Genomic DNA, 22,397 nt, shown 5'->3' with positions numbered 1-22,397 from the left:
TAAATAAGTGGGAGAAAAAAAAAGAAATGGCTAGTGGGGGCTTTGGTTAACGCCTTCCAAAACTAGCCGTTGCTCGCTCCATGCCAACCCACAGCCGCTCCCTTCATTTATCATTTTTCACTCCCCCTCCCCTTCTCTCGCTGATCTCCGCTCTCCTCCGTCTCCGTCTCCGCTGGAGAAATTCAAAAACCATACTCCTATCCTGCTACAGAGCGGGCGAATCTTCCCCAATCGCACGCGCACCGGCGAGGGCGGCGGCGGTGCTTGGGCTCCCAGACCGCCTGCCTCCTAGGAGAGGCTCCCTGCTCCGCCTCGGGTGCGCGCTCCCCGGTACGACTGCTCCTGCTCGGCTCGGCCGGATCGCGCTCCTCCCCCTTCCCGGCCGCCGCGCTGGTGAGTGCCTGCCTTCTCCGCGGTGCTGTACATCCTCCTCCCTCCCTCTTCCATCTCCTCGTTTCCTTGAGCGGCGCGCGGCGGTTGCTGCTCGCCACCTCCCCACTCCCACTCCCCGCTCCGTGTGGTGGAGGTGACGGCGTGTCGCGACCGGGCTGGGTCCGGGTGGGTGGGCCCTCGCCGGCGTCATCCGCCGCCGCCCGATCTGCTCCTGTTCTGTGGCGCGGACCACCGGGTAGGCAAGTGCGCCCCCCGGTTTCCCCAGTGGCGCGGTAGATTAGGAAACCGGTTTGCTCTGTTCTGGGTGGATTTGTTCTAGAAAGGAAGGTAGTTTGTTTATCCGCGGCTGCTCGTTTCCGGGATTTCGTATTTTTGATGACGCGAGTTCTTCGGATCGGGTTTCCATATTATGCTGATATATAAGTCCGATCCACTCACTACTGGCATCCACGCGTCCCCTGGTGTCTCAGTGCCGACTAGTTTTGTTTGCGCCACCCCCTTTTGACAAGGGTTCGGATCGGACATCATCTCGAATTCGAGATGCAGATTCCGTTGTGGGGGGATTGCGAGATCCTGGAATCAGCAATTCCTCGTCTACGTCCAGCGGAGTCTAGAACGACTGCTGCTCGTGACATGACACGATCATTAAATTTAGTACGGATTTATGCTTACATGGAAATTGCTTTGCCTGTGCTTGCATGAATCAGTGGAAACTAGATCTGTATTTTTGTTTCTATAACATGCTGGGTGTCAATTTTTGCAGCATTTCAAATTCCAAAAGTCGGTGTCTAGATCCCTGTAAAATACTACTAACGTCTGTAGTTTACTTCTGCTGCTAGAAACTAAACATTTGTTTATTTGGATTCGAAGTTAAGGCATTTTAGAAAATGTCTTTACTAGTTTGCCAGCAATTCCGTTTATGATGAATGATGCAATTTGTTTTATATTCATGTGACCGTTGTTTCCAGTTCCTTATTCAATTCCTGAAATCTTTGTTTTAGATTATAAAGTGAGGAATAAAAAAATGGGCACGTCAAGACCACCAAGCACCCCTGCATCAAAGGGTGAGCACACACCGATGTCGACTCCTGGTGGCAGCTCAAGGGCCAAGGAGGAGAAGATTTTTGTTACAGTGAGGGTGAGGCCACTAAGCAAGAAGGAGCTGGCTGTGAAGGATGATGTGGCATGGGAGTGCGCTGATATCCAGACAATCTTGTACAAGGGCCCCACGCAGGACCGAGCTGCACCGATGTCTTACACTTTTGGTAGCGTGGCTTGATCAATTCATGAGCAATGCAACTCAAGAAAATCTGTTTGCAACTGATCGATGTCTTTGAATTCCTTTCCTTCCAGATAAAGTGTTTGGGCCAGCTTGCCAAACAGACGTGGTCTATGAAGAGGGAGCTAAGGATGTTGCAATGTCTGCACTGACAGGCATTAATGGTAGGTTAATTCTCAGTTTGTACATTTGTGGTAGTGGAGTGATCATCTGCAAGTGACCCCTTACCTTGTGTTTGTTTTGCAGCCACCATTTTTGCATATGGGCAAACCAGCAGTGGTAAAACATTCACGATGAGAGGCGTTACAGAGAGTGCTGTTAGTGATATTTATAGACACATAGATAATGTGAGTTTCATAAATCTGAGCAAGTCAGCTTTTTGCTCTCTATGGTATATTGCTTTCTAGGATGCATGTAAGTGTTATAACTCATAATTGTTCTTGTTTAGACTCCTGAGAGGGAATTTGTGATCAAAATATCTGCTATGGAAATTTACAATGAGATTGTGAAGGATCTTCTACGACCTGACTCTGCTCCCCTTCGGTTGTTAGATGATCCTGAGGTTTGTTTACAACTTTGTCAGTTATTACAATGGCCATGAAAATTTTGATCTTATAGTGAACTAAATGAAAATATTTTCTGTTTGACAGAAAGGAACCATTGTGGAGAAGTTGCAAGAAGAAATTGCTAAGGACAGCCAACATCTGAGGCATCTAATCAGCATTTGTGAAGGTAAACACTAGGTGCTGTCAAAAAAAAAAAAGCAGAAATGAATGCTAATCACTTTAACAACCTTTCGAATGATTGCAGAACAAAGACAGGTTGGGGAGACTGCACTAAATGACACTAGTTCACGTTCCCACCAAATCATTAGGCTGGTACGTGTCCTGTTTTCATTGAGTCATTCCAGGAAAAACATGGTGAGGGAAGTATTAATCTTTTGTTGTGTATATCTTTATCCAGACTCTCGAGAGCAGGCTCCGTGAAGTTTCAGGATGTGTGAAATCTTTCGTTGCTAACCTGGTAAGCATGATATCCTCAAAGGTCTTATATATTGGTGATGCCGATATTCATAATTTCAATAATTGCTTCCTTTGCTTGCAGAACTTTGTTGACCTTGCTGGAAGTGAACGAGCTGCACAAACACATGCCATAGGTGCAAGGTTGAAAGAGGGTTGTCATATAAATCGCAGCTTGTTGACTTTGACTACTGTCATCAGAAAGCTAAGGTAGAATTCAAAGCTCAAGTTCTACTTGTGTGTAAGAAGCCTCAGTCAGATTTTTAGTACCTTTTCTCTGCATCCATCTACAAATTGTAACATCGAAGATTTCTGCTAAAGAAAATGTATCAGATAAAATGCATTCTGCTGAGATGCCATATCCTGATTGGCCATTTGTCATTTTGAGCAAGTCAGTCAGCATGTCTGAAACACACTTGTGTTCTTTTTGCATCTCGTGGTAGTGCAATCTTTTCCTTTTTTTTTTAAGAATACTACCTTAATTGTTTGGCTTAAATCACTAAAAGTCAAAACTGGAGGATAAAAGGCTTTTGAAATGTGTAAAGTTATTCCAAGACTTGCACATTTCTGGTCCATGAATTCATCTTGCTAAACAAAAGCTTCTAAGATGTCTTCTTCTCAATTAACTCTTTTGCTGGTATATTCAATTTTGTTCTAGTTTGGCCTTCAGCGATCAATAACTTTAGGTTTGGTGTTAGATAAATGGCGATTAAAGATGGTTGCTATATTCAGTTTTCAAAATAGGATATCTCACTCATTAAAGCATTTGTCACGTTAAAATAAATGTTCTACAAATATGTTGTTTCATTAGCTTATTTTGTATCAGTGGATTGTCAATGATGTAGAAATAAATTCCACTTAATAAATGAAATTGTAGTGCTTGTATGGTCTCCCCAAAGCTAGATGACATGTATTTGGATCAGTGCAATTGATTGAGAGTGACTTTTCCAGTCTTATTTGTAACTGAAACTAAACTGTAAACTTCAATTGCAGTTCAGGGAAAAGAAGTGGACACATACCCTACAGGGACTCGAAGCTGACACGCATTTTACAGCTTTCTTTGGGTGGAAATGCAAGAACAGCAATCATCTGTACCATGAGCCCAGCCCTGACACATGTAGAACAATCTAGAAATACTCTATTCTTTGCAACCTGCGCAAAGGAGGTCACAAATACTGCAAAAGTTAATATGGTAAGGGTGTGAGTCGTGACTCTGAGACAACATTTCTTTGTGCCTTAGTAATTGTTGAGATACATCAATGTACAACTCAACAATACATGTTCCATGCAGGTTATATCAGATAAGCAATTGGTGAAGCACCTTCAGACAGAACTTGCTAGACTAGAATCAGAGCTGAGGACCCCTGACCGTGGCTCCTCTTCTGATACCCTCATAATGGAAAAGGACAGGAAGATTAGACAGGTAAAGTCTCTGACCAAGGTTTCATGTTCACTTTTAACTTTCAAGAGTGCACTAAATGCTTGAAATCATTACCATGTTTTACATGATCTAATCAATGAATTGTGTAGATGGAAATTGAAATTGAGGAGCTCAGGAAACAGCGAGATATTGCACAGTCAGAGCTCGAAGAACTGCGGAAGAAGAAGAGTGATCACCAGCCAGTAAGAATCTGGCTTTTGTTTATCCCGAACTCCTCTTCATTACCATTAACTAACCCTTTGGGTTGCACTCTACTCTTGCAGGGGTGGAATCCCTTTGACTCGCCACAAAAAACACGAAAGTGCCTTACATTTTCAGGATCACTAGAGCCAAGTAACAAAATTAAGATGATGAGAAGCTCAATTAGGCAATCATCTACTGCTCCATTTATGTTAAAGCATGAAATCCGCAAGCTGGAGCAGCTGCAACAACAGCTTGAGGTTGAAGCAAACCGCGCCATTGAAGTACTTCACAAAGAAGTTGAATGCCACAAGCATGGCAACCAGGATGCTGCAGAAACCATCGCTAAACTTCAGGCAGAAATCAGGGAGATGCAATCTGTTAGGTCTGAGAACAGAGACGTGGAGATGATTACAGATGAAGGAAATGGATCTGATTTGAAAGATGAGATTTCTAGACTTCATATGCAAGACAATGATATTGCCAAACTTGAGGCGAAGTTAGAAAATGTGCAGCGGTCTATTGACAGATTGGTGATGTCACTTCCAAATGTTGCCATGCCGTGTAATGAGACTACCCCAAAGTCGAACAGATCAAAGAAGAAGAAGAGGCTTCTTCTTCCTCTGGGTGTGAGCAACAACATAAACAGAGCAAATCTTCTCAGAGCACCTTGTTCTCCCCATTCTTCCAGTAGGCCTTCAGAATCAGAAGTTGAGAATAGGGCCCCAGAGGGTGACACTATGTCTGTTGAGGGTTCAGAAAAGGCTACTCCCACCAAGAGTGAAGATGGAGATATGTCATCTCGTGATGAGACACCACGCTACAGGCGCTCCAGTTCAGTCAATATGAAAAAGATGCAGAGGATGTTCCAAAATGCTGCAGAGGAAAATGTTAGGAGCATCAGGGCTTACGTGACTGAACTGAAGGAGCGAGTTGCAAAACTTCAGTACCAAAAGCAGCTGCTAGTCTGCCAGGTTTTGAACTCACTTGATCTTTCTTCCCAAAAAAATTGTCTGCTTTCCTGCTACTAAAATATGTTCGATTACGTTATTTTACAGGTCCTCGAGTTGGAATCTAATGAAGGCAAGTCGAATGGAGAGGATAATTCTGGGCCTCTACAGGATGGTCCTGATTCATGGGACAGATTATTCAAGGAGCAGATGCAGTGCATTATTCATCTGTGGGATCAGTGCCATGTGTCGATCATACACAGGACCCAGTTCTACCTGTTATTCAGGGGTGACAAGGCTGATCAGATATACATCGAAGTCGAAGTAAGAAGGCTGGTATGGTTGCAACAACACTTTGCTGAGGTCGGCGATGCAAGCCCTGGTGCTGTTGACGACCCTGCAGTTTCACTTATCTCCAGGTACTGAATAACTACTACAATAGCTTCACATGCTGCTTGTTTTCTGAGTTTCACCGATTGTAGTTCGAGATACTGTTGAAGAGTATAACCAAAAGAAAGGAAAATAGTGTGTCTACATACCTTTTAGCCTTCCGTAGTGAAGCATTGCTGTGTTCAGTAGCCATAACAGAGTATTTTGTATGTTGCAGTATGAAGGCATTGAGGAACGAGCGAGAATTTCTCGCGAGAAGGATGGGATCAAGGCTGACGGACGAAGAGCGAGAGCGCCTCTTCATCAAGTGGCAGGTGCCCCTGGACGCGAAGCAGCGGAAGCTGCAGCTGGTGAACAAGCTCTGGACCGACCCCAACGACCCGACGCACATCGAGGAGAGCGCGGACCTGGTGGCCCGGCTGGTGGGCTTCTGCGAGGGCGGCAACATCAGCAAGGAGATGTTCGAGCTCAACTTTGCAGTCCCCACGAGCAAGAAGCCATGGATGGTGGGCTGGCAACCCATCTCAAACATGATCAGGGAGAAGACCCAGCAGCTCTGGTGAGAACTGAATCAACTGATGGTGCCGTCCTCGCCGATGTTGTACAGATGGAATGGAACAAAAGACAGTACATTTCGTGATGGTCGGTTCAGCTCTGGAAATTGTTGATCAATTGGGGGAAGCGTCTCAACTTCCTTCCCGGTTGGACGGTTGGTCAAGGCCACAAGTGTCTGAGTTACATCTTCCTGTCATCCTCTGTGTGTCCTCTGTAGATGGTGAAAGAGAGAGAATCTGAATGTTCTCGCATTCTTTACATATTTCCTTTCCAATTCAAGCCAAGTTTTGTTTGTTCCTTCTGTTTTATGATATTATGATCTGGATCTGATTAGTCGATTCAAATTCTTTTGCCCCCCTTTTTTCTGCTGTCTGTGTCTGTGCATCGGAATTGCTGGATCTTGATTGCCGATTCTTGTTATCTTGATTGTCAATCACATCACAAATACTCTCAATCTTGTTTGCGGGCCTATAGCGGAGCTCAGGGACAATAAGCATATGTACTTTCAGAACGACGCTCCTAGTTAGTTCCATTTAAACAAGAATCGTGACAGATGAATAGATTTATTTTTTGGAGCAAAGTGACAGATGAATAGATAATATACTGCAAAAGATAAACGCATAGAATTTTCGCCCATGCAGGTTATTCCTAGCAGCAGCTGCATTGATTCAGAGTATCAGACAAGAAATTCAGAGTCTAATGTTCATGGCCAGACAACTTTTGTGATTTTCATGCTCCTGAGTGTCTGAGTTACAACTTTTGCCAAATGGCACTTTTTTTAAACAAAAAGGAAGATGTCTGAGTCAAACTCCATTGCCCACCGATGAGTAACTAAGACGTTCTTGCGCTGTTCGTTTCTGACAGCTAGGTTCGATATAAGCCATACTTTTTTTAGCCAACGAACAGTATTTTTCTCTTACAACAAATCAGCCAACAGTTCCTAACGTATATGCTCACCGAACATGCGTATGTCCCCAATTTGCAGCAGTTGCTTATTTGTAGAATATAAACCTCGGTGCAAATGAAGTATATCTTCAAATTAAGAAAATGCCTGTGGTAAATACATTCTCAGCGCTGGACCAACAAAAGCAGAACTGTCCATTTGACTAATAGTTCCTCCAGGAATACTCAGGTTACATAGGTAATCTTCAACAGATCATATGGATATTCGACATTACGACAGTTCCAAACATTTAAACGCGACAATCAGCGTGCACAATCTGGGGCTACAAAATCTTAACCACATGGTGCGGCAGTTGCTTATCCGAGGAAGTTCATGATCACCAGGTGGAGCACCAGGTTGCACAGGACGAAGTCAGCAAAGGCCCTTTCTGGGGGAAGATCCTGCAGGAAAAGTTTTGGCATATGACGTCATGCCAGATTTTCAAAATAGGACGGATCCTACCATATGAAGATGAGACGAAGTGATACCTTAAATTCTTTGTTGTCTTTGTTCACTTGAATGCGGAGGCAAACTGAATGAAAAAAGGTAAAAGGAGAATGTGACAGTTAGTTCGTATCATGCAACCAAGGTAAAAGGGCAACAGAGGGTAAGAAGCTCCTACCAGCAAGAACTGCAGTTCCTATGCATGAAAGGACTCCAGAGAGGAAGGAGTTGAAGGGAAACGACCCAACCAGTCCCATGTAAGCAACCTGTTTCATCCACATTAAATAGCATACCAGTAATAAGTCTCTGAAGGTGTTTCACTTGTATTAGCATTCCAGGGGCAATTATCAGCTATGTTGCAGAAACAACTAAAGAGGAGTTACGATCCGAATAACAATGCTCAGTTCACAATACAAGTGCATAAAGATAGCCTTGTCCTTAAACCTAAAAATCATGCTTGAGGACAACAAATTCCATGGTTTTCAGAAAATGACAGCTAACAAGTTGATATATCCAATCAACACCACTGAATGAATAACATATAGTTTGCAATAGTTACAATGACAAGTACAGTGCTACAACATCCACGCAATCAGGTTGACAATGGCTAGGTAGAGCTGAGATTTGCAAGTTGACTACTTTGCTGTAACCAGTAACTGAGAAGAGTTGCAACCTTAATAAAGAATGTACAGTTGGCAAAGCAAGAGCACAAGATAACTTGTGCTAATACCTATAAATCATGCTTGAGGGCAATAAGTTGCACGATTTAAGAAAATGGCAGGTGATAAGTTCATCTATCCAATCAAACACTGAAGAGCATACATAGTTTGCAAAAGTTCAACTGAAGGTACAGTGCTACGGCGCCCACACAATCAGGTTGCCAACAGCTAGGTAGAGCAGAAATTTGCAAGTTTGACAGCTTGTAATCAACAACCGAGATTTACATACGCAGTATATCAGTTAATAGCTTTAGCAGAGCAGCCTGTTCATAAGATTTATTGAGCATGTATCTGATGCCTACCTACCTACCCACTGTTATATGACAACCAAATAACCAGGCCATGTGTTTTGGCGTCTCCCATGTTAGATTTAGTGAAAATCAAAATCCACAGAAAAACATCCGCTGATGCGGGATACTATAGTATACACTCCAGGCTATTCAGATACACTTCCCTAACCATATTTCGAGGCTTTCAAACCTATTTGAACAAGATGTTTGCATATAAGAAGACATAAGTGTTTAAAAAAAAAACTTATACCTGAATAAGGGCAGTGGCAACCGCAAAAACCACATAGAGGTCAATAATCTGCAGACATATCACCACACGGAGTTAGAGGGGGTAGCGGACGACCGCAGGGGAAATGGGAGATCGAATCGAACGAGGCTACCTTGAGATTTGTTGGTGTGGCAGCATAAGCCTTGCCAAGGGACTGGATCAGAAGCTTCGCATCACTGGTGGCCCTCGGCATCTTGAAATCCCGTCGTCTTCTCCACTGGAGGTAAAGGACATAACCAGAAAGGAACAGGTCATAATCAGATCAGTTCGCTTGGATCGACAACTTTTTCAAGCAAATCGGAGTTGGTAGGCATAATTTTACATGTGTACTCTTGAAATCAGATCAGATCCGAATACAGAGGAACAGGCAAGTAGCTCGAGTGAGGGTTTGGGTGGTGATTTCGCACAGCAGGAAGGAGGAAGGGGAGGGGTGGGCATACCTGGCGGAGTGCGTGATGGGTGGGTACTCGTCGCCGGCGACGGCGAAGACCTGGGCGGCTGGCGTCGCGTCGGGCTCGGGCGGCGGTCAGAGGCTGTTTGGCCTCTCGAGGGGGACGGGGGGTTTTCTCGTTCTCTCGAGTCTGGACCGTATCGTGTTTCCTGGGCTGGGCCGTCGTTCCTTCTTCACGTTTCTTTTTTTTTTTTTTTTTTTTTTTGCACAAAATTTTCTTTTCCTCTCATCTTGTTTCACTCTCTGATTCAAAAAAAAAACTTGTTTCACTCTCTTTTTTATTCTTCCTGATTCCGTATTTGCTAGTACTATTATTTTTCATTCTTCCTGATTTCATGGCGTTCAGTTTATTTCTTCCTGATTTCGAATTTGATATTTTTTATTCTTCATGATTTCGATAAAGTTATTATTATTTTTCATTCATGGGACAAATGCAAATATTAAAGATTCATGACGCTCTGTTTTTTATTATTTTTTAATTCTTTCTAATTTAATATTCGTCATGACTCTCTCAATTCCAAATTATAAGACGTCTTATCTTTTTCTATATACGTAATTTTTTATGTGCACTTATATATACACTATGTTTAGGTACGTAGTAAAAGTAATATCATGAAAAGCTAAAACGTCTCGTAATTTGGACCGGAGGCGGATATTAGATATTCGTAATGTTCAGCCATTTAGGTTGGGATTTAAGGTTCGACGTCATTTGTGTTGGGATGCAGGGTCCGTTTGAGAGCGCTCTTGGCTTCAGGTTCTCCGTGAGAATCGATCCAGACAGTTAAATGATTTAAAACAGATTTGACAAAAAAAATCGCCTCTCTACTTGCACTGGGAGATGTAAGCTAAAAACCCCCCACTACATTCCGAAGGAGATCTGACAAAAATCGTTTATCTACCTACACTTAGAGTCGTAAGCTAAAAAAAAATAACCGTTCCTCTTCAATCCCTTCCAGAAGGGTATGCTCTGAACCCGGCATTCGTTCGCCCATATGCTTCGTTGCTGGCCCACAACGTCAGCCCAACAACTCACGTTTCTTTATTTCTCAAAAAAAAAATTGTTCATCCACTTATTCCTATCCACTCGTTACTCTTCCTATCGCTCTTATCCGCTCGCCTGCCGCCTCCGAGAGCATGACTGCTGGCCCTCCGATGTGCACCGCTCGGGTGCTGGCCTTGCCAGGCACAGCACGCGGCTGCCTTCGAGTTGCGGCGCTCGGTTGCCGGTCTCCAAGTCGCACAGCCGCGGCCTCGCCGCCGCTCGTGCGGCCGATGCCTCTATTTAGCGACGTGCAATCACTACTGTCGGCCCGCCTGAAAGGTCCTAATGGCTAGAGGAGGTGAAAGCTCCAGTTTGGTTTTGGTAAATTGATGAAACCCTAAGTGCTAACCTAGTTTATCAAGATAATTATGAGATAGGTAGCACTACTCCAAGTGATGAAGCAATGGCGAAGATCATGACAATAGTGATGGCATGGTGATGGTCAAATACTTAAACTTGAAAAAGAAGAAAGTGAAAAACAAAAGGCTCAAGGCAAAGGTATAAAATGTAGGAGCCATTTTGTTTTAGTGATCAAGACACTTAGTGAGTGTGATCACATTTAGGATAGATAGTTGTACTATTAAGAGGAGTGAAACTCGTATCGGAATGCAGTTATCAAAGTGCCACTAGATGCTCTAACTCATTGCATATGCATTTAGGATCTAGTGGAGTGCTAACACCCTTGATAATATTTGTGAAAATATGCTAACACATGTGCACAAAGGTGTTTGTAGGGTTGAGATGGGTTTGGGTCCCTCTCTCCCTCCCGCCGAGCTTGCTCGGTGGGATTCGGCGCTTTCGGGAAAATGAAATGTCTATTTTCTATTGCGCCGGATGCAAAATTCTTGGTGGTTGGCACACTTGAGCAAGGGTGAAGATATTAGAGTTGAAATGGAGTTGGTCAAAATGATGCTGGCGTCGGTCTACTGACCGGACGCTGGGTCACTCAGCGACCGGACGCTGAAAGGCTGCGTCCGGTCGAGCTGTCAGACGGCACAGTGGCTAGGGTTGAGCACCGGACGCTGGCTGCATCCGGTCAAGGTGGACCGGACGCGTCCGATCGAAAAAACATGCCTCGGGGAGCTTACTGGAAACGACCGGACGCTGGGCTTCAGCATCCGGTCAGTTTTGACCGGAGCGTCCGGTCAGCTTCGTAGCCGTTGAAATCTGACGAATAGCGTTTGAAGCTGGTGACGCGTGGCGTCCATCGGGCGACCGGACGCTGAGGGCCAGCGTCCGGTCGGTATGACCGGAGCATCCAGTCAGAGCATGTGTTTGCCCAGTGAAGGGGTACAACGGCTCTATTTGATGGGGGCTCTATTTATAGCCCCATGACCGGCTCAAGGGAGAACTTTTGCACATTTTCATTGACATAGCGTCCTTGTGAGCTTAGCCAAAGCCCTCCCACTCATCTCCATCATTGATCCATCATCGTTGTGAGATTGGGAGAGAATCCAAGTGCATTGCTTGAGTGATTGCATCTAGAGGCACTTGGTATTCGTGTTGCGCTACGGATTTCGCTTGTTTCTCTTGGTGGTTGCCACCACCTAGACGGTTGGAGCAGCGGTGAAGGATCGGCACGAGTTGGTGATTGTTCGTGGCCGCCTTCGGTGATTGTGAGGGGAGTTGTACCTTTCTCGGCAGAGCGCCGAAAGGTAACTCTAGTAAATTGCTCGTGTCATTGAGTTACCTCACTTGTGGGTCGGTTCTTGCGGTGTCCAATCGTGTGGACGAGGTTTGTGAAACACCTCTTAGCCGCCGAACCACCAAGTGTTGGTCGACACAACGGGGACGTAGCGTGTTGGCAAACACGTGAATCTCGGGAGAAAATCGATTGTCTCTTGTCTTTGGCATTCTTCCGGTGATTGGCTATATATTCATCTTGTGATTGGTTTATCCCCTACACGTTGGTATAATCACCTTATGCACTTATTTAAATTCTTGCAAACTAGTTGACACAAGCTCTTTAGTGTAATTAGATTTGAGAGCTTGCTTTATTATTTATATTCATCTAGTTGAGCTCTTTAGAGTAGCAAGATTGAGAGCTCTTAGTGAGTAATTACATAGCTAGTTTGTGTGCCTAAGTATTCATTGCAACTAGAATTGTTGGATAGGTGGCTTACAACCCTTGTAGAGCTAGAGCAAGTTTGCATTACGCTATTTGTCATACTAATCAAATTGCTCTAGTTGATTTGTAGATTTTTAAATAGGCTATTCACCCCCCCTCTAGCCATATTAGGACCTTTCAGGAGGTGAATAGGCTATTAAAAATTCTACAACAACACTAAGCCAAGTGGTTAGAAAATTTACGAGACGAAGTAAGTGTTGCGCTAGCCTACTAAAATGCAAGTCTCATATCTCCAATTTTAGTTGCTATGATCACTATGACACTCAAAGGCTAAGTTACTACTCTCTACACAAGTTGAGCTAGCTAGGAACTAATTACAACTAAGAACTTAAGCTACACGACTAGCTACAACTACCACAAGTTCTACACAAAGTACACAATGTAATACAAGAGAGTGGTAGAGGAGATATATCGTCATGGCAAGAGATCAATCAATGAATACCAAATAATACCGAGGAGACAATGATGACACAATGATTTTTTCTCCGAGGTTCACTTGCTTGCCGGCAAGCTAGTCCCCGTTGTGGCGATACACTCACTTGGAGGTTCACGCGCTAATAGGCATCACACGCCTAACCCGCAACCGGGTGCCGCACAACCAACACAAGATGAGGATCCATAAGCCATGCGTAATCCACTAGAGTTGTCTTTCGTGATCTCCCACGGGGAAGGCACAAGAGCCCCTCACAAGCTCAACGATCGGAGCCGGCAACAATCACCAATAGCCACTCAACGATCCACCAATCATCGGGCCGTTTAGGTGTCGGCAAACACCAAGAGTAACAAGATCTTCACCAGCCCAAATCGCCCAACTAGTGCCACAAAATGCAAGCCCACTAAACGATGCACTAGAGGCTCTCCAATCTCACTCAAATGATGAAGTCAAGTGTGCAAGTGAGTGGATTGTGTTTGCTCAACTCCCAAAGGGTGTACTTAGGTGTGGGAGGTGCCAAGAGTGTAGCCAAGGCCGGCCACCACCTCTATTTATAAGCCCACCAACAAATAGAGACGTTACCCTTTGGAGCACCTTTCTATGGGGGCATCGGACACGACGGTGTGCCACCGGATAGGGGGTGGCGGTGCCCTTCCAAAGGTCATCCAACGGGCACCGGACAGGGTGGCGGTGACCTCCCAAGCCAATCCTCGAAAACCTTGCTCTCTAGGAAAATAGGGCGGTGCACGGCCCTAGGCATGCGCGGTGCCCAGGCGGTGACCAACCCCACTTCGACTGCTCTCGATTAAAAAGTGGTGGTGGCACCGGACAGCCCCCACCGGTGCACTGTCGTGCACCCGGCGGTGTACATAGTGGTGTCTAGTGACAACACCTTCTCTGCTGCTCGAGACCGAGGCCAGGTGGGCACCGCCCTAGGGGTGGCAGTGCCACCGGACAGGCAGTGACGATGCCAACCCCAACTCCTTCTCGACCAAGGCCAACCAGTCACTGCACTAGAGGTGGCGGTGCATCGAACAGAAGGTGACAGTGCCCACAGAGGCAACACCTCATCCCCTACTTTGCCTCCTTTGATTCCTTTGCAAATGTGCCAACACCCTAATTGTTTCACCATCACATGCAAGTGTGTTAGCATTTTCACAATCAATTTTTCAAACATTAATCACTTCTCACCGATTGTGCACTGGGCCTAAAATGTAAATGCAAGTTTTCCAACACCTAGTGGCACTAGATGATCGGGTTGTCCGATAAGAGCTCCCTTCTTAATAGTACGACCATCTATCCTAAATGTGATCACACTCTCTATAGTGTCTCAATCACCAAAATAAAATGACCCTATCACATATACCTTTGCCTTGAGCCTATTTTGTTTTTCTCTTTTTTCTTTTTCAAGTCCGGAGCTTGATCATCATCACATGTCCACAGCATCACCATGGTCTTCATTTCATGTGGCCATCTCCATCCATGAGTGCCACTTAGCTCCATCACTTGGGTTGGACCAACCTATCTCAAATCTGCACTTAGAGCATAGGGTTAGTTCAAAAAGGTTTCATCAATTATCCAAAATCAAATTAGGGCTTTCACCGCCGCCTACAAGCATCGTCGGGCCATTGCCTCCGGTGAACACCAGACACCGACGAACCTCCATTCTGCCGAGCAACAAGGAAATGTTTCGTTGAAAGCACATGTTGCAAGAGTATGGTTTCAATTGTTTCAGATGTTTTAGAGGTATGTTGCAAGTGTGCTTACTTGGATGTTGCATATATTTCACGCATATGTTGCAAGAGTATATTCGAAATGTTTCAGTTGTTTCAGTCTTATGTTGCAATAGTGTTTTCATGTTGCAAGTTGTTTATCTGGATGTTGCATATGTTTCACACACATATTGCAAGTGTATCTTTCAAATGTTTCATCTACTTCAGACGTATGTTGCATTCAAGTGTTTTCATGTTGCAAGTGTTTCGTGTTTCAGAGATATGTTCAGAGAGTCATGGGGCACGGCCAGGGCGCCGAGGGAAGGGTGTGGCGAGCCGAGGGCCGACGGATGGGGCGCGCGGCGTGCCTGGGGTCTACAAGAACGGGGCATGCTCGTCCTCATCCCGGGTCCCGCCCGCGCAAAGAGAGAGGAGGGGGTCAGGAGGAAGGAGCGTCGGACACGAGGCGAGGCGAGACGGACAGGGGTGGGGTACGCGTGTGTGACGGGACGAGACAGACAGGAAAGGACTACAACAATATGGTGAGAGTGCGGCGCATTTCTGCTTGGCCGTTCCGATGGAACCCTATCCCATCGAACATCCGGGCCCTAGATATTCCCCTTCCAGAATCACTTCAAACACTTCTCACTAGCTCCCGCACCAAAGTCACTCAATCAGACAATCATAAAGCTGAAGCTAAGAATTTACAGAGCGAAACTTTACCAAACATGAATTTATCATGTTCGTGTATACCTAACTACTCTGAGAAGTACTGTAGCACATGGGCCAGCGAATTTATTTTTACCGGCACACGAACGCCTTTACCAGTAGATCTTGACACTGCAGAATTTCCTCTCGCATTTGCCTTAACGAGAACATCCTCAATGAACCACGAGTAACACAGAAAATAATCCCACATTTTGCTTGTTGCATTTGTACCACCGCTCTTGACAACTGAATTTGGTAGAGCAATGCATGCACACTATGGTTACAGATCCAGTATATGTTGGGGCGACAAGAATCATGTACCCAGAAAGGTTAAAACAACGGAGCTCATTTTCCAGTGTCAATCGGTTCAGTGGGAATGCAAGCTTCCATCCACAAATTAGTAAAAACAGTCACTACGATGTCCTACTCCTAAATCCATATCACTTTGTCCAGCCATCTTGGTGGTCTCAGTGACGACTTTATCCCAAGCTTTGTCAGGAACACCGTATACATTATATGCAGGAGGAAGACGAAGAACGCACAATTAAATAGAAGCTGCAATAGAAAAAGAAAGATTTAGAATTCCAAGCAGCACGTTTAGCAAGCCCTGCTTATCAGGTCAGGAATTACCAGTGTCCCAAAGAGTACATATATTGCATCCATGGAAGGAATCGTGTTCACACCAGCTGCCGTCAGGATATATGTCAAGGAAGCATGAATGTTAACCGTTATCTGAAATTGAATACAAGTTACTGAATAAACCAATTCATTTTTACTCCCATCTACTCTTAATGTTGAATAAGGGAGTACAGGTACCAATGCAAGAATATTTTCTCTTATCAGAAACGACGACACTAGCACATAACCACAAGCTCCCAGGGCACGGACCTACAAGACAGACTGCAGTATTAGACTCAGTTTGTTCCATACTGTACAACAACAGAGATCGATGCAACTTCAGAGATCACTTGACAAAATTTCCTAAGAAATTCAGACTTTGATCTTATGAAACTGGTAAGGGAAACTGACTGGTAGTATCAGTTTATTTCTTACGCTCTAAAAAGTAGCAGTTTATTTCTACTTAATGCTCTGCAGTTTTGAAATTTTGACCCTTCTCCTTTACTGACTCATGAACTTTTCTGCCGACATCTTTTATCAGTTCCCAACAGGCCACCACGGCTCTTATACAATTGTGAAGTTTCACTGTTCATATTCTCATATGAGAAATGAAGTTAAGAACAAAGAAAGCTGGCAACGTGTAGGCCCTTGGTTCTGTTTTAAATAGTAAAATATGCGTGGTCCTTAAACTTGTCCCAAAGTATCATTCAAATTCCTAAATCTTAAACTGCACACTTGGGTCCCCTAAAGTTGTTGAGTGATAGCTCCTAATGTATGTCCACAATTAGCATTTACATTCATACATTTGTGGTGATTTGGCAGTTCTTGAGCGATGCAGTGTAAGCATGTTCATGGTAATGAGCAATAAACCTCGTGTGCAAGAGTTAACAAGTTTAAGGACCTTGATCACATCCAGGGACAAATTTAAGGACCTACTCCTCGTTTTAAAAGGCCTTGCAAGGATATGACAAGAACCTAACACCAACATTAATAAGATTTACAACCATAACAATGCTTTAAGCTAGACAATTTGATTGTTATATGTAGAACTGTAAATTTATGCCTGAATGCCTGAATAATTCTATTGAAAAACTTGGTAGTGAGGCTACAGGTTTGTACCCAGAGGTCATGACCTTTAAAATGCCATGTACAATCTATACGGGTCAGCAAGATAATTAAAACAAAGACAGAGAATTTACAATGGAGCAGAGGAGGATGGAAACAATCCAATTGGTCTCCAATCTGATGATACAGGAAAGAATGTCATCACTTGCTGGTGAAAGAAGCCAATGGTGAAAGCAGAAGCTTCAATATTTAACCTCTGTACTTCTCACCTCCAAACAGTACCCATGATGAGACCAACTACTCCATACATAAGCTGCAAAAAGTGCAAGGAGTGCAATTCAGCCTGAGTGCAGAATAATTAATTCTTTAAATCTCACATATAAGTAGTTAAAATGTAACATATGTTTAGGAGAAATTGACTACACGAATCATAACTGGAATAGTATAAGAGATACTGCCGCTAGGTGATAGATAAACCCAACTGTTACTGCTTGAAACATGTAATCTAAGAGGATCTTTTACAGAGAACAATGTTGTCTTTTTGTAATAAGCGTTGTCTAATGTTTTCCTTGAATGGAATGCTATTATTCATTTCATTGTTGGCTTTGCCAATAAAGCACCCAAGTCAACAACAGCACTGATGGTTAACATGGAAATATGACAATAGTTAAAAAGTCTTAGATGTTTTAACCACGCCACTGAACCTACTTACTCATAAGACAGAACTTTACGTACCAGATAAGTTGATGCTTTTACAGGGCCAGATAATGTGAATAGCAGTAAGACAGTAGCCACCTGGTGAAGCATTTCAAGAAACAGCTATATAAATTTGACAAAAGAAAAGAAAATAAGTGAACAATTTAATTGGACTTACCACAGTTTTCCTGCCAGCTTCTAGTCCCCATCTTAATGAGGAAATGACTATCGGCAATGGGAAAAAGCAACTGAAATAATTCTGCATCAGCATAAAACAAAAGAGTAAATTTGTGTCATAGGCATAGCGTGACAATCAATTCTGCACTAAACAAGTCAAAAAGACCCATAACTTGCAAATGCCATAAAAAATGGCAGAAACTCTGATGCCATCCATCACCTTCTGATGCTGCTCCATATGGTGTGCTACCAATAGTGTACCAGCACAGCAGCATTGGCTCGATGAATCATGAAAGCTAAGCATGGAAACATTGTAACCACAGAACAAGCAAACCCCTCCCCACCCAAATCCTCGTTCAATGTTTCCGATTGTCAGTTCAGTTCGATACTTCGTTGGCATTTGTACCGAACGCATGGCCGGCGGGGGGATTCATTTGCTAAGTATTGTAACAACGCAAACTAGGAAGACAGACAGACTGACACAGACTGACGACAGGCAGAGAGGAAGGGAGGAAGGAAGGGGAGCAGAGCAGAGCAACCTCAATGGCGAGGGAATTGCTGAGGAAGTAGGCGAGCCCCGCGACGGCCGCGAACATGGCGCACTCCACGAGCTCCCGCGTCCTGGAGAGCGCCTCCCCGAGGTCCGCCTCGCCACCGTCGTCATGACCCGCCGCGTGTCCCCACTGCTCCTCGCGCGTCGCCGCCGCCGCCGCTAACCGAGGAGGGCCTGGAGCGGGAGCTCCGGGGACGGAGAAGACGGCGAGCGGGCTCCTGAGGCCCCGCGAGGAGGCGGTGGCGAGAGTAGGCGGGGCTGGGGGCAGCGGTGCAGGTGGGGCTGGAGCATAGTCCTGCTCCTGCGCCGCCACGGCCCCCACCGAGCTCCGTGAACGGATGAGATGGAAGGAAGAAGAAGGGGGGCCTTCGTCCCACTGGCGTTGGGACCCATTGCTTTGCTTGGGTCTGTCTGTCAGTGACTAAGAGATGTGTGCGTTCAGTTGGCAGTAGGGATGAAAACGTTACGGATATTTTCCGATCGTATTCGAAACCGAATCCGTTTAGAGGGGTTGAGATCTGTCTGTATCCGAGTTCGGATATCCAACATCTGATACCGCATCCGTATCCGAATACTCAAATCGTATATTTATGATGTCGATATTCAATCGTATTCTATCCAACATAGTTGACACTATCCGTATTCGAATCCGAATCCGGACAGAAATATGAAAACAAATGTAATATCGATGATATCCGTCCGTATCCTATCCGTTTTCATCCTAGTTGGCAGGCAGACGCTCTGACATGTGGGACCCACAATGTCAATGGCGGGTTTGATTTTTTCTTCTTTTCTTTCTGATGATGAACGATTTTTCTTGCCACGTCGGTATAATAATGTCGATCAAGATGTAAAAACAACTACGTTGATATTGCCCCGTAAATGGTCTTAAATAGTGCCTACGTAATTACGAGATGAACTATCAGTACAATTTATGCATTATTATTGTCTTTTAAGTTACCTCATAGTAATTCTATAGCCCTTAACTCCTATATAAAATAAATGAATATTTCTGAGTTGCATGACAACGACTAGTTGTACAATGGTGTATAATTTGTCTCGTAGTTGTTAATTTTAGTTTATGAGATGGTTGCTTTACAAAACAACCACCCTCTTTCTCTTACCTCTCTCATCCCCGTCATCAAAAATCTAACGTGGCATCACATGAGGTGAACTTTGAGATTGCTTACGTGTATCAATGTACTTGCCCTAATTCAATCAGAAGTAGCGCCAATGTGACAAAAAACCATTGTCAAAATCAAGTTGTCATGACGAAAGAGGCTCGGATTTGCAAGATACTGGACGTTTATGTATAGTGATGGGAGGCCCAAAGAATTTTTTTAATAGTTGAGGAGGTAATATGGGCTCATCATTCTTTTAATTATTTAATTACTAGGTTCGTGCCCATACGTTGCTATGGGACAACTAAACTTTTGTACTAAAAATACATGTGTCGCACGATAAGATAACAATATTGTGAAATTAAATACCAACGTTAAAGTGACATTTAATCGAAAAAACACTTTCGTGAAATTAACACAGTCACGGAGAGCGCGGCGTCGCAAGCTCAAACTCTACTGTATAGTCATTTCCGTGATGCGGCTAAGATAATGTTTTATATCAGCAAAAAGAAATCTCTGATATCCATTTTCTTTCGTGCGCCAATAAATCCATGAATAAGTTCCTCCGTTTGTTCTACTTGTAGCCTTCCAACCTTCCCCAAAAGTAGCAAAAAATAGAAACCACGTGCCTCAAAGACATGCCTGCAATAATAGCTCTTATAGCACATTACAAGATTTGACATTCTGGAATGGCGCCAATAAGTTTCATGCCCATTCTAGACCACTTGAATAATATCCATTATCAATCAACATACATTCAAAGATTATAAATAGTCAAAGGTCGCAACCGATGTCACAATCAACTCAATGAACAAGATGTAGTCATGTTTCAAATTTCCTTGTAATTTTCAAAGTTGGAATAAATCAGCCATATTTGTAGAAGTTGCAATGCTCAACTGAAGTTTCAGCCATTACCATAGTACTTGAATATGCCATCACACTCAAACATGATTGAAGTTAATAATCAAATATCATTTTTTGCATCCAGAACCAATTCTACAGCCTATGTAATGTACAATACAGTATAGTAGTACATGTCATTTGGATAGGACAAATCTTTCTAGTTGTATCGGTAGTAGCTTCACCATCAAATGGGCATTTGATACAAGGATTCAGAGATCAAAACAACTTGGGGAATACATGCCGGGACAAAAAAAAATGTAGTTTACGAATATCATCTGGCATGTAAGCTTCCCTCCACTTGAGCCTTTCCTCCAGCATTTTTCTTACCTTGGCAACAGTTATGGGCCTCTATCTTTTACAGGAGTGAGGTTTGTTTCCTTCCTTTTGAATCGCAAGGGGCGGTTTTCTTCCTTTTGAAATCATGGAGCGAGGTTTGTTTCCTTCTTTTGAATCGCAAGGGACGGGCGTAGGAGCGAGGGGTGCGGGATCGCAGCAGGCAAAACGATGGACCCAAGTTAGAATGTCGCCTATGGCTGCTAGGCACCTATTACCTAAAAATCGTGAGATCGTTCTGACTCCTTGAAAAATCTCTTGTGGCTGCTAGGCACCTATTGCCATATACTGTATAGGAAATGTGGCACGAGACAAAGAAGAGAAAAAATGTAGTATTAGTGCATTGTTCGTCAACTCTAAAGTGTGTATATATATATATATATATATATATATATATATATATATATATATATATATATATATATATATATATATATAATAAAAATGTGGTAGTACCTGAATTGTTTGTCAGTCGTCACCCAAGAGCCAGTAGAGATAACCGGAAGGTACAAATTAATCGGAACCAACAAGATATCTTCAAGAAATTTTGCAAGCTAAAATGCAAACAAGCACAAATGGTCCCACTTACAATTTATTTGTGCACAATACAGGCAGAAAGTTCAGGAAGCATGAAGTATACCTTGAGTCTTGCTTGTACTGACAGCAGGCACTATTTACTGAACCACAAACACATGTCATCAGATAATGAAATATTGTCGGGCATATTTGAACAAATAAGTTTACTACTAAGATATCATATTATGGGTGTGCCGGATCATGAACAATAAGGCATGCTGGATGCTGAACGGTAGGGAGCAAAACCTAGATTGCTGCTAGGGTGGTCTGCAGTAGTGCGGCAGCCACACGATGGACAATCAAAGTTGCAGTAGTCATTACCAGCAGAGAAGTCAGAGAGCAAGTCCTTGGTATTGAGAAATCAACTAGTTCATGATCTTCTGGATGTCCAGTGCACTCATCTGTTTAGCCATAACATACTTTAGGAAGAGGTGAATAGTGTCTTCTTCCCTGCAGCGTTTGAAAAGTCAAGTAACGATCTTTGTGAAGACCAACACAGGCTTAAAGAAATATAATAACCCAAAAATTTACCTACCATCTATCTAATAGAAGCATAGGAAGACTTGAGTTGACCTAGGAGAATACAACATCAGCTGCTATTTGGTTCTAGAAATTAAATGGCAAATGAAGTAGACAGTGCAATCTCTTGGCAGAATTAAAAATTGACATAACATATCTAACTTGGCGTTGCCTAATTTGAGTCTGAACACTCATGTGGACCACAGTGCATGAAACCGAAAATATAGTATGTATGTACCTATCTGGGATCAGGAACAGGCGGTAAAATCCAAAAATACTATGCAGTATCATCAAACTGACTCCAACTTTAACCAAAGGAGAGTAATTTTCACTTGCGACAAAAGGAGATAGGCAAACTGTTGAATCAACAGCTCAAGAAAAGGTTTCTAATTCTTCCTCAACAGCTCAAGCAAATATATACTTATTATAAGAATCTAATTGTCCAGAGATTAATATATGCAACCTCGGTGAAAACAAAAATACAACTTTTG

At 43.6% G+C, this 22,397-nt stretch overlaps 1 protein-coding gene and 2 pseudogenes across 1 annotated transcript; 1 reads left to right on the top strand and 2 right to left on the bottom strand.

Moving 5' to 3' along the window:
* Positions 1-45: 45 nt before the first annotated feature.
* LOC136523781 (kinesin-like protein KIN-7A) lies at positions 46-6,559 on the top strand (annotated as a pseudogene).
* Positions 6,560-7,246: 687 nt separating this feature from the next.
* On the bottom strand, positions 7,247-9,445 carry LOC136523812 (dolichyl-diphosphooligosaccharide--protein glycosyltransferase subunit DAD1). Its single transcript, XM_066517366.1, has 6 exons — positions 9,312-9,445; positions 8,984-9,088; positions 8,854-8,901; positions 7,773-7,860; positions 7,639-7,682; positions 7,247-7,551 (listed from the first exon to the last, which is right to left on the bottom strand). Exons 2-6 carry the CDS (start codon positions 9,062-9,064, stop codon positions 7,468-7,470), a joined length of 345 nt encoding a protein of 114 aa, XP_066373463.1. The 5' UTR covers positions 9,065-9,088; positions 9,312-9,445; the 3' UTR covers positions 7,247-7,467.
* A 5,887-nt stretch (positions 9,446-15,332) lies between these two features.
* On the bottom strand, positions 15,333-18,760 carry LOC136523801 (uncharacterized; annotated as a pseudogene).
* Positions 18,761-22,397: the final 3,637 nt, after the last annotated feature.

This window comes from Miscanthus floridulus, chromosome 18 (genome assembly GCF_019320115.1).
Source record: "Miscanthus floridulus cultivar M001 chromosome 18, ASM1932011v1, whole genome shotgun sequence".
In the NCBI taxonomy this organism is placed as follows: domain Eukaryota; kingdom Viridiplantae; phylum Streptophyta; class Magnoliopsida; order Poales; family Poaceae; genus Miscanthus; species Miscanthus floridulus.
Note: the sequence above shows the minus strand (reverse complement) of the source record. Positions and strands in the feature narration are given on the sequence as shown.

Excerpts from the sequence above, each read along its gene's own strand:
- LOC136523812 (XM_066517366.1), bottom strand. The coding sequence starts at position 9,064 with ATGCCGAGGGCCACCAGTGATGCGAAGCTTCTGATCCAGTCCCTTGGC. Across the intron at positions 8,902-8,983 it reads CCACACCAACAAATCTCAAG|ATTATTGACCTCTATGTGGT; the intron begins GTAGCCTCGTTC and ends ATATGTCTGCAG. Across the intron at positions 7,861-8,853 it reads TTGCCACTGCCCTTATTCAG|GTTGCTTACATGGGACTGGT; the intron begins GTATAAGTTTTT and ends TGGATGAAACAG.